Below are 13,011 nucleotides of genomic sequence, written 5' to 3' on the forward strand. Positions count from 1 at the left end.
GCAGTACCGGCTGGGGAGCTCACTGCCGGTCAGAAGTGGCACAAGGCAGGTGGAACTTCTCCAGTCACGGAGTGGTGTCCAACATCCTAGATCTACGAGCCGCCTTCAAAGCCCTCCAGGCTTTTCACCATCTGACTCAAGGGGCCTCAGTGTTACTCAGGATGGACAACACCACGGCAGTGGCATACGTCAAGAGGCAGGGTGGAACCCGCAGCATGACTCTTCTCCAGGAAACAGATCCAATAATGTCTTGGGCCCAGCAACACCTGGCCAACCTCCCAGCGGTCTTTGTTACGGGGGTGCTGAATACGGAAGCAGACTTCCTGTCCAGATTTCAATTGGACAACAACGAGTGGTTCCTCCATCAGGAGGTGTTCAATTGGGTTCTGTCTCTGGGAGTCTCACCGGAGGTGGATCTCTTTGCGAGTCCACACAACAAAAAACTTTGAAAGTATTATACGAGGTTCAGGGATCCTCGAGCCTTCGGAGTGGATGCCCTCACGGACATATGGAACTTCCAGGTTGCCTATGCCTTTCCACCGGTGCCTATAGTACTCCAATTCCTTCGGAGACTGAAGATGGAGGAAGTAGAGGTCATTGCGATAATTCCCTTCTGGCCCAACAGGCCTTGGTTTCCTCTGCTGTCCCTTCTCAGCTTCAGGGATCCAATCCCTCTGCCTCTCAGGCCAGACCTTCTATCGCAGGGGCCTACTCTACATCTATGCCCTGCGCGTCTACACCTCAAGGTCTGGTTCTTGAGAGGGAGAGGCTGGAGGCATTCAGATGTCCAGAAGAAGTGATTCCCACTCTTATGAGCTCAAGAAGAGCTGGTACCAACAGAGTGTATGAGAGAATCTGGGCAAGGTTTTTGAGTCATCAAGTCCAGGGTTTGGGTCCGGCAGGTGCGCCTACCATTCAACAAATCTTGAGTTTCTTGCAGTCTGGTTTAGATCTGTCCCTCTCGGTTAGTTCTCTCCGAGTGCAAGTTTCTGCCATCTCAGCTTTCACCGGAATTCAGTGGGCAAGACATCAACTGATCCAACAGTTTTTTAAGGGCGCAGTCAGGCTCAGGCCTCAGAGGAAACCTAGATTCCCGAAATGGGATCTTCTGTTGGTCCTAGACTTCTTTGCTTCAAAAGAGGTTGCTTCCATGTCCATCAGGGAGCTTACGTTGAAGACGGTATTTCTGGTGGCTATCACTTCTGCTAAAAGGGTCTCGGAGATACACAATTTGGGCTGCAAAGAGCCTTTTCTGACCTTCTTTCAGGACAGAGTGGTCCTAATCCCTATGTTGGGGTCAAACCCTAAAGTAACATCTGTCTTCCACGAAAATTCTGAGATAGTTCTGCCCACCTTCAGAACAAATGAAGAATCCTTAGTCCATCCTTTAGATGTGGGTGACACTTTGAGTAAATACTTAGAAGCCACATCCTCCTTCCGTCAATCGGATTTCCTGTTTGTTCTTCTCCATGGGAATAAGAAAGGAATGCGTGCTTCTTCAAGAGCGGTGGCTGCATGGATTGTCCAGGCTATACAATGGGCATATAGAGCAAAAGGCTTGGCTCCTCCAGAGGCGATTACAGCTCATTCTACCAGAAGCATTGCTACATCCTGGGCAGTGTCTAAACACGTCGCGCCTAATGTGATCTGCAAAGCAGCTGCTTGGTCATCTGTGAATACCTTTCTTACACATTACTGTGTTGAACCTGCTGCTTTATCTTCAGTTAACTTTGGCGTTCAAGTTTTGTCAGTTGACAGTGCCAATTAAAGTTTTCTTTGTTCAGCATCTTCCCACCCGGGAGTGTATAGCGAGTTATTTCCCGAACGTATGCTGCCATGGAGTCTGTCAGGAAAACGGAAAATTGATATCAAATACTTACCTTAATTTTCCTTTCCTGATGGACTCCATGGCAGCAGGAGTCCCCTCCGAATTCCTGAGTAGGCTATTTACAGAACACTGATGCTGAAAGGGAGCAAAGATTTATGGGAGTGGGGTCCTATGAGGTAGGAGAGGAGGCGGAGCCTACCCGAACGTATGCTGCCATGGAGTCCATCAGGAAAGGAAAATTACGGTAAGTATTTGATATCAATTTTCCATTTTTCTGGCTAAAGCTACACTTTAACCACTTTTGGACTGGAAGGTTTTACCCCCTTAATGACCAGGCCATTTTTTGCGATACAGCACTGCGGTATTTTAACTGACAATTGCGCGGCCATGCAATGATGTACACAAATAAAAAGTATGTCCTTTTTTTTCCCCACAAATTATTATTATTATTATACAGGATTTATATAGCGCCAACAGTTTGCGCAGCGCTTTACAATGTGAGGGAAGACAATATAGGTACAATACAATTCAAAACAGGAGGAACTAGAGAGCCCTGCTCGTTAGAGCTTACAATCTAGAAGTTGGTGGTATTTGATCACCTCTGCGGTTTTTATTTTCTGCACTATGAACAAAAAAAGACAGACAATTCTGAAAAAAGATATATATTTTTTACTTTCTGCTATAAAACATTGCCAATAAAGAAATTTAAAAAATATATTTTTTTCATCAGTTTAGGCCAATATGTATTCTGCTACATGTTTTTGGTAAAATAAAAAAAAAAAAAAATCCCAATAAGTGTATATTGATTGGTTTGTGCAAAATGTTTAGCTTCTACAAACGATGCAATATTTTTATGGAATTTTTATTTTTTTTACGAGTGTAGTACCCTCCAAGGTAGGTGCTAGGTAAAATATAGTGGGGCCTTGTCTGCTTATCAGCAGGGCCATGTTTTCAGCTAGGCTGGCATGTGTTCCCAGGTGTGCCTGTTGTGTTGGGGAGTCTCCCCACTGTATCCCAATGAGGGCTCTCATTGGGCAGTGGAGGAAACCTGACCAATAGCACACCAGGGCTTGTATCCATCCTTGAAGGGCAGATTCTGCCACACAGCACTCTGGGAGAGGATATAAGTCTGTGGGGAGCACATGACAGGGTGTCTTTGGTGGGAAGCAGAGTCCCAGGGGGGAGGTCTCCTCTTGTCAGGAAGAATCAGGAAGAATCAGGTGTCCCAGGCGGCTGGCCTGAGTAGATTCAGGGCTGAGCTGAGCTGCAGAGAAGGATCCAGGTGTGCTGAGGACCAGTGGAGCGTTGGGGTCGAGTTTCAGGAAAGCATTCTGAGTCGTGAGTACTGCAAACTGCCCCTGTGGGTCTGCCTAGCAGAGGGGACAACTCTAGAGAAGGTCAAAGGGATCCAGGAGTTAGCTAGCCGGTACAGGAACATAGTAAAGGGGGTGCCAGAGATTATCCTGAAGAGTAAAGGGGGTGCCAGCGGTTGGGCCCTGAAGTGTAAAGTGTTAAGTGTTGCAGCATCATTGCTAGTGGCTACCTTAGTCAGAGAAGACTACAGGGAGCAGTGTACAGGACTTTTGAGCTGTGAGGAAGCATCAGAAGTCAAGTTTCAGTTCACAGACAGCAAGTCAGATTTACAAGCGCCAGTAAGCGTTGGTCGTCATTCAGCCGGCGCTAAGACAATTCTGTAACTAGTTGAGCCAGAGGAGTATCCCACTCATTCCCTTCTCTTATCCAAGTTCCTACAATAAAACTAAAAACCAAAGATGCCGGACTGTTGATTGTCTCAGATCTCACACTTGGGCAACAAGCTTAAATGTGCTGTTGGTGTTAACGGTAACCATGGCAGACCCATATCCAGCACTGATGCTGGAAACACTGCTACACAAATAATGGCAGCGATCAGTGATTTTTAGCAGAACTGCGACATTGGGGTGGATAAATTGGACACCTAACTGACACTTTTGACACTTTTTGGGACAAGTGACACCAATACAGTGATCAGTGCTAAACAAAATGTACTGTTCCTGTACTAATGACACTGGCAGGGAAGGGGTAACATCAGCGACAATCAAAGGGTTAAGTGTGTCAAAAGGGAGTGCTTACTAACTGATTGGGGGAAGACAGAGATCTGGGTTCCTGCTTAGCAGGAACACAAGATCTCCATCTTGTCCCCTTGCAGAACAGCGACCTGCCTTGTTTACATAGGCACAGGGGAGGACTAAGCCAGGGAGCAGGGGGGCAATTGCCCCCTGGGCCGTTCTGATGCCTCGTAAAAAAGGTTGCACCACTTCTGCCACAGACATGCCTAAAGGATTCCTGGTGAAGAAAAGTAAAAAGTCCCCACCGCTGACCTACTGAGTGCTGGATGAAGACAAGAACAGAGCGCAGACCACCCCCCTAACATGGATGGTGTAAACTGTGTCTGAGCTGAGGCCGGTTTAATGCCCCACTGGAGACTCTCCTCCCCCAGGCAGCCCCGACTGAGCTGTCCCAGCTCCACCCTGGTAGCCAGGTCAGGAACCTGGATTTGGCCAGTGAGTAGAGAGTACCTGGAGTGGAACTTCAGCCTGGAATGGGGGTCAGGAGTAGGCCAGGAAGAGGGAGAGTGGGAAGAGGCACCATGGGCCTCTGGTTTGTACTTGCCCCCTGGGCCAAAAGTTGCCAGTCAGCTCCTGCATAGGCAGATTGCCTTTTTGCCTCTCCCGGGGATGATCGCAAGAGACCGGCGGACAAACCAGTCTGCTGGCCCTGTTGATTGACTTCCCCGCTAGCCAATCACGACACGATCATGCCTCCGGCGGTGCGATGGCACCATCTAGTGGCTATTGAACGAAACAACCTACAGGTGCATCATTTCGCGCAATAACACCAATTTGCCGCAGTATATACACAGCAGCTGGTCAGCAAGTGGTAAATGTCAGTATCATTTTGGTAAGTATACTACTCAAAAATGGATGTAAAGATACTAGAATTATTATAGAGGTAATGTATACATCATATGGCTGTTGCGGTTGTGCATACTTGCCTATGAAATATTTCTATTTGTTTTCTTATTTCGTTTTAAATAATTTTGAGCAGGGCACCTAAGGGGGTCAGAGGTCCTGTAAAGTCTGAATATTCACACTTTGTCAACTGTTTGAACTCACTTAAATTTTCAAAAGCTGGGAAAACAGTGTGCAAAACAGTGTGTGAACTGAAGCAATTGACAGGCAGCAACTCGGGTGACTTTGGATGCCTGAATTGCAAGCTAATGTGTAAGACTTTAGAGTAAGAAAAGATTTAAAAAAATCTTCCTTTGTTAACCTGACAAATTATAATAAGCTAAGATTAACATTTACATTTTTTTCATAAACCCAATCATCTATATGTATTTCTATTATTATTATTATTATTATTAATAGGTGTTGTCAAGTCAATGTCAGTCTCCTGATAGCTGTATGGCTAGTTTCTCCAGAAGGATTCATCCTCTGTTTGGGTCTTAGGTTTTATATAGTTTTTATTAATTATGTTAAAGGATAGTAAAGACAGAAGGTTTTTTTTTATCTTGAAGGAGATCTATGGGATTCAGTTTTTTCCCCTAATTATACTTACCTAGGTGGATGCAGCATCGGTTCGATGCTGCATCTGTCCTCTGGTGCCTCTGAACTGAGAACCGAGTGATCAAACACTGCTGATCGCTCAGTTCTGACAGCTCCACAAGCAGAGAGCTGCTGACTGACAGTCAGCAGCTCTCTGGTCTGCCCCCTCCTCGCTCATTGGAGCCGTGGGCTGTGGAGGGACGGAGAGCGGCCAGCTCAGGCTCTCAGAGGCTAGCTGAGAGGATGAGTGGGGTGTTGGTCCAGGCACCTGGCGGATCCCGACTCCGTGGCCATGAAGAGGCGGTGCCTAAACCGACTTCTGCGACGTCAGAAGAGAGCGGACTTTAGCTCGCTCTCTGCTGAAAATGGGTCACAAGAGCGCATAACGAACTCCACTCCTGTGATACATAGGAGATTTACAGCCAAATGAGCTTTGGCTGTACATCTCCTTTAATGCATTCTATGCATTAAGATAAAAAAACTTCTGTGTGCAGCAGCCCCCCTAAGCAACAATACTTTCCTGAGAGCCATCTCTATCCAGTGATGTTGCAAAAGAGACTCCGCTGCCCGGGACTCTCCTCCTCATTGGCTGAGACAGCAATGAAGTGCCATTGGCTCCCACTGCTGTCCATCAAAGTAAGTGAGCCAATGAGAAGAGAGAGGGGGCAGGGCCTAGCCGGGGCTCCATGTCTGAATGGACACACAGAGCTTTGGCTCGGCTCGGGTGCAAGCTGCTTGCTGTGTGGGCACTCGGCAGGAGAGAGGGGCTAGGAGAGCTGAAGAGAGACCCGGGAAGAGGAGGATCTGGGCTGCTCTATTCAAAACCACTACACAGAGCAGGTAAGTATAACATATTTGTTATTTTTAACAAAGTCCAGGAGGCGGGACTCTGTTTGACAGCAGCTGGCATTTTTAGATCCAAGCTGTGTCACAGAAGGATTTCCCCTCTCTGTGTGATCTGGCCGGCTCTCCTCCTTTTCTCTTCTCCACAGATCCCTGGCCGATTACTGTTGGCAGAAGCGGTGCAGCCTTTTTATGGGGCATCAGAGACTGGGGCGGAGGCTGGGAGGAGAATCGGCTCCTGTTCAACTCTGCCTGCCCCCCTCCAATGCGGCTCCACACTCTCCCTCAGCTTTATTTCCATTTGCCTGTGAGCAGGAGAGTGGACATTTTGAGGGCTGTACTAGTCCATGCACTTGCAGGTACAGAGTGTCATTGTTCAGTACTTTTCTCTTAATTGTACTACTGTGCTGTCACCCTGTCACATGTGTTCCTCATAGAGACTGCTAGAGGTCATGCCAACAAACATTGTGTGGTTCACCATTGTCACTTTTAGGAAGTCAGCCCAAAGCAATGATGTGCAGTCAATGCTGAAGTAAGCACATGAATACAAGAAGTGACTGGAGGAGATCAGCACTGATTGCACTGAGATCCAAAAAAAGGGTGAAAAAACAGTGAATGCAGTACTTTAGGGGAAAAAATGGCAATTGATACACAAGGCTTTAGCAACTTGTTACCCAGTTAGGATTTACATATGCAGCTTTTAAAAAATAAACATGCAAAAGTAGCATATATATTAATAAAAAAGAAAGTTTGGTCATGTGTTACATTTAGTGAGCAGCAAATCTAACAAAAGGTGATTCCTAAAATATACATTTTCGGAAATCAAAATGCAGGAAAAGTTTTGAGTTTCCTTTATATTGGTGTTGCAGTATGATACTCAATAGGCAAAGGTTAGGATCGAGGGGAAAATATATACAGAGTACAAAAAAAAAAAGGAAAGAGGAGGACTGGCAATTTTTTAACATTCCTAAGATGGCTGGAAGGTTGTATCCCTCCTGTGGGAGAATGTCTTGGGTACTCTTCTCCCGTAGTGGTAAAAAATGTCCTTCAACAGGAGGCTGATCAGCAAGAGACTGTGTTTAATTTCATGGCATTCAGCTACCTAGGTGGTAGGATTAGATTATCACAGTGTTAATACTTTCCTGGCAACCCCTGCGTAGGAAACAGTTGGTACCAGTCCAGTCTGAGAGTGTTGGAAATTATTCAAACATTTTTATGTTAAGAAAGTCTTTGTGAAAGATTTTGCTGATCCTAAATATGAAAACTCTCAACCAATTGATCTGCCTCAAGTAGTTTGTATGGATTCCATGATTTTAGCAATATCCCCACTGGTGTCCCAATGGCTTGCATCAATCTCTGGGGCACATAACTTTAGTCAAAATCATTGTGTACTTCCCACTCATAGCAGTTGATTTACTTCCACATCTTATGGAGGAGTACAAGTCTTTCTTTCCAACATTTTAATAACCTGCTTTCTAGTCACTAAACCATTAATTAATTCATTTTCTTTTCATCTTGCATGTGAAAAAACAATAAGAATAGTCCATATGTTCCATCAGTGTTTGGCACAAAAGACTAATGCCTTGTACACACGTGCAGATTGTCGGCCGAAAAGATTCGGCCGCCGAACGATCGGCCGATTGTAGGCTTGTTAGTATGATGCTTCCGACAGCCGACAGCGCACTTTCGGCCGAAAATAATCTGTCGTGCAAGCATTAAAATTTTTGTATGCCGACACCAGAGCGGCCGATTGTTCGCCAGTCAATACAGAATTCGGCCGACAGACAGCAGATTTGCAAGACTGAGCATGCTCAGAAAAGAAAAAGCACACGGAAAGTTAACCATCACATGACATCACTTCTGCAGTTGGCTGTAGTCGGCGGACAAAATTTGTGTGCAGTCTTTTGCACTTTTCAGCGGACACGACAGCCCGGGGACAAAAGACGGCCGATCGGTCGGCCAACAATCTGCACGTGTGTACGGGGCATAACAGAACCACTGTCCAGAACTAATAGTTCAGTCCAGTATTATCAATGAATACTAATCTGCTTGTTCACCCCTAGGTTTCTAGGTTTGTGTAGTTGTTTTATTCCAGACCTATGCCTCTATTCCTAAACTTCTCTTTTTAGTGGAATTTTATAGATAGGTTCTATAGGTTTGTTTCCTAAGTTGAATTTGTATGTAAGTTAGAACATGTACATTTCTAAATGTAACTCCTCCAAAAAAAAAAAAAAAGTTAGTTTTTTGACAGCATAAGGAAGAGTTAACACCCCCTGTGATATTTGTTTTGCTGTCTGTGCCCCTGTTCAGAGGATTTCACTTTACTTTCTGTCTCAGTGACAATTGTGAATTTGAAAAATTTGGGTTGATGTGGAAACAAGGATTGGTTATAAAACTTCAGTTGATAACTCTTACAGGGGTGAATTTCCCTTCCTAGGGGTAGACTTCCTCTTACTTCCTGTTGTCTCTCTCCATTTGTAAGTATGAGTTGCATGTAAGGTGGATGTTTGGAACTCAGGGACTGCCTGTACTGGTTATCAAGGTTTGACAAGTCTCTATTTAAAAAAACAACAATATCTCTCCTGCGCTCAAGTGGTATGCGGGAAGGGGAATCTTTGAGGCAGTTTTATGACACAAAAGAAGTGGTCTTGCTGCCCCCCCTCAGGACCAAGGGTATCCAAAAGGCACTACAAGAAAACAACAAGAGAAGGGCGCACCGACCTTGTGCATTACCACTTAAAAGTTTATTTTTACTTTTGCAGTATGAATGCTGCATACTCACATCCAAATGTGTGCACGGTGCATCAGTGCACCACAGAAGCCCATAGGAAAAGGTACTCACAAGGGAGCCTTGGATGCTGCTGGGTGAGGATTTCCCTGACATCGGTGGGTACTTGAGAATCAAGGAGCGAATTCAGGAGGGTCTATATAACTTCCTAGGAGTGCATGGTGGGTCAGTGGCGATTTTGGCTCTGAGGAAGAGGGTCCTCCCTCGAAACGCGTAAGCGACATCAGGTTTTGAGGACACCATCATGCTATCCAGCAGTAGAGAAGTGTCCTGGAAGCGAGCGGTGCCCATTTCCTATATGCTTGTTCATATGCTACGTTTGTGAGTATATTGTACGCTACCCTTCTTTGATTTTAATAAACTTTTAAGTGGTAATGCACAAGGTCGGTGCGCCCTTCTCTTGTTGTTTTCTTGAAGTCTCTATTTAAACCTTTTTTGTCTTTGCCTTGAAAGAAATTACCGGGACACCCTCACTTTCATGGGCTGGTCTAGAAGGTCCCTGGGCACAAAATTCCCCACTATCTCCATAGACATGTCATCATGTCATTACGCACCCAATGAACACTAAACACAGTTCAATGTTTTTACTGTCATAGGACAGCACTCACAATGTGGAACAGTGGGGAAAGAGGATGAGCATTCCCAGTCTTGCCAACTGTCTTTAAGTTAATATTTGTTTTCCTTCAGAAATCATCCCCTACTATTTTTTTCTGACATGAAACTGGAAACTGTGATAAAAAAGGACAAATATTCCAACAGACATAGGAAAGTGTTGTATGAGTGGCGCCTAAAATTGAGTTTTTTCTTACTTCTACCTCACTTCACAAAGTAAAGCTTTTCTAGCTGAAAGTCATCTGATCTATATGGGTAAGGGAACTTTGTGGTAAAGTTAATGCAAATCACATAAACTTGCCTGCAAAATTAGCTGGAACAGCCCTGTGCCTTATACCTGCACACATGAACTTATACAAAATGTTTCTTTTTATGAGTCTGTACTGAAATTTGTACCTTTCTTGCGAGCTGTGACATATTTAGCCCATCTTCTTCATCTTCCTGGTTTTCAGTTTCAAGTACCTCTGAAGTGTTGCTCTGTAATAAACAATACAAATATAACCTTGTTTTACATCTGTAAGCTCCAAGATACCAGAGTTTTCTCTAAATTGAGTAATTAAATAAAATTAATTAAATAAAAACTATTAAGCATCTATCTGATATTAAAGAGAGGACAATAACACTTAACACTAGTTTTTCTCAGGAGTGCAATGCTCAATGTACATAATGGGGCATATAAAAGGCTCCCAATACGGCCAATCATTAAACCACTGCATCTTCAGCTTCTTTACCATACCAGCTTCACAGCAAAGACTGTCTCCCGGTCAAAAAATACTTTCCCACTGTAAGAACAGTTTAAAAAAAACAATTAGAGGTCCTGTTTTTACCAATATATTATTGCAATACACATAGTTTTTATTAAGTTGGAAAATATATTAAAATTAATCTACATGAAAATATAAGAATTTTGCCCACAATTCCATAGGTTGCTACACTGATTTGGTGGCTCATTTCTCAATTTGGGTCACAGTGCAACATTATAATCCACCCTTTGACACACCAGGTAACAGCCTACCTGTTTCAACCACCTATTTTGATCTATAATGGCCGAGGTGGTCATCGGATCCCTGGTTCCTTCTTCTGTTACAATTTTCTTTGTTTCATGGTTCTACATCAATGTATATATTTCCCAAAAACCTCAACGCAAATCGTTAGAAACATAATGCTTTATAACGGTGTGGTTGATGGCCTCTACTCTGTCACAGTTTATTCTCATCTGGGGTGGAATGGTAGATTTGGTCATTGACCTTCACCTAATGCCTAATTTGCGGAATAGACATAATCTAATAAGTGTTTATATAATAGGAATATTTTTGTTGTATCTCCCCTCTCCCCTGATTACTCCTCTCCTAGTTTTTTCTTTTTACAAAATTTTGTTTTTATTGTTTATTCGGACTTCTTGAATGTACATTGCATGTTACCAATTACGATACCTGATGTCCGATATTGTTGTATCTTCTATAAAAAAACTTAAATAAATCATATGGAAAAAAAAAAGAAAACATAAGAATTTTATAGAATATGCCTATATTGAGTTACCCCAGCTAAAAAACATTAAAAGCCACCAAATCAGGTCAAAGTGCCAAAAAAACATTTTTTTAAACCTCCTTCAACTGAATTGTTCAATTAGAGCTAATGCTACTATCATCGTATGCAACAAGTCATAGCAACCAGTTTCCAGATAAATATATTATGTGTATTGCTATGGTTTAATGCGCTTTGCAGTTTATTTCTTGCCAATTTCAAAAATGTATAACAGCCAAGACTAATGCTGGACATGTATTATACAATTTTCTTGTATAATATAAAAATGGTTTATTGCGCTTTGCAGTTTATTCTTTGCCATTTGTGTAACAACCAAGACTAAGCCTGGCCATACATTATAAACATTTTTTGCACACTTTTACTTTAGATTTACCGAAACCATATAATATGAGGTCAAACCTGAACACTTTTAACTTGTATACAATCAGGTATACAATTAGTATACAATCAGGTAGGCCCTTGCACTACATAGTTGAAGGTAAATCTAAAGGAAATTGAACAAGAAAAATGTATAATGTATGGCCAGCTTTATTTACCAGTGCCCACAAACTCCACCATAAAATTTAGTTACCAACATACTCTGTGGTGCAAAACTGCTTATTATCCTATTTTTTGCCTTTCATCAGTATAGGGCAACTAATACAATAGTATTAATGTAGTTAGACATAGACTAACTAGCAAACCAATTCAAGTTTTTTTGCTTTGGCTGAATATTGTTACAATTTTTAGCCACATTAATGTTCTTTGCATGCTTTAAATAAATACAAATTCATGCAAATTAATGAATTAGTCATATATGTTCTTCTCTAATTCTTACTGTATCTACTTCAAGATACTTGGCTTAAGTGCACGCTGTGCTTACCTCTTCAAGTGTTTCTCCATCTTGTTCTGTACCAAATGTTTGTAAAACTTTTGCTTTATATACCTTCCAGAGACTCATGGTGCCTGAAACAGCAATTGACGGAGAAGCGACTGTTTGGGCTGCCTATGTGTGGTTCAGCGTTGCAAAGCTTTTTGTAGCACAGCCGGGGTAAAATGGCAAAAAGGTTCCCACTCTGGGTTACCTAGATTAGAGCATTGAGCTGCCGTCTTGAAATATGCACCAGGTCTCCTAATGTGTAATCCTTCTTCAACATTAGACAAGTGTCTAACGCTGTGCTACAATAATTTGTGTGTGCAGAGCATCTCACAATACGCAGACCATCTCAGGTACACGGCTCTTTGGCCTAATTGGCTCTGACACACATGGGTCTTGTGACCTCATTAAAGTTGCAGGAAGATCTTCATACAGAAGAAATTTAATAGGCAGCATGTAAAAGGCTAGGGACTAAACTTATGTATGACTAGGAAGTAAATTACAGACAAATGCTTTGTGTATGTTAGCAGATCCCCTGCATTGCAAGTGAGTGTGAATGTTGTTTATCTGACAACAGTATGTACCTGCTGCGGCCTTTTTACATCTCATTGACTCATCCATGTATCTGTTTTATGTTTGTCATCAGTGAGTCCCTATTTAACACCAGCAAACACCTGTTACTTGGCATTGCCCAGTTATACATCTGTCATCAACATGTGGTGCAATCATTTACAATAGTTCCGTGCTAAAGGACACAACATCTCCTTGTATGATACAGCCTGTTTTTTAGGCTCGGTTTCCACTAGTGCGGCTACGAAGTCGTGCTACTTCTAGCACGACTTCGTAGCGAAAGTAAACTGCGGCTTCAGTGAAACTTGTCCCTCATATATAGAGGGAAGTCGCACTGAAGACGGCTCAAAAGTAGTGCACGATCTACTTTTGAAGTCGCCGC

The 13,011-nt window shown here is 43.1% G+C and overlaps 1 protein-coding gene across 1 annotated transcript in view; it reads right to left on the minus strand.

Moving 5' to 3' along the window:
- LOC309548606 (uncharacterized protein C1orf232) overlaps positions 1–12,673 on the minus strand; it is a 29,883-nt gene extending 17,210 nt beyond the window's left edge. The window contains exons 1-3 of the mRNA XM_082248580.1: positions 12,644–12,673; positions 12,066–12,148; positions 10,055–10,135 (exon numbers count right to left, since the gene is read on the minus strand). Coding sequence (XP_082104706.1) covers positions 10,055–10,135; positions 12,066–12,148; positions 12,644–12,668 — 189 coding nt within the window. The 5' untranslated portion in view covers positions 12,669–12,673. The remainder of the gene's footprint in view (positions 1–10,054; positions 10,136–12,065; positions 12,149–12,643) is intronic.
- Positions 12,674–13,011: the final 338 nt, after the last annotated feature.

The sequence above is a fragment of the Pelophylax lessonae genome (assembly GCF_965119305.1).
Source record: "Pelophylax lessonae genome assembly, chromosome: 2".
NCBI classification, from domain to species: Eukaryota; Metazoa; Chordata; class Amphibia; order Anura; family Ranidae; genus Pelophylax; species Pelophylax lessonae.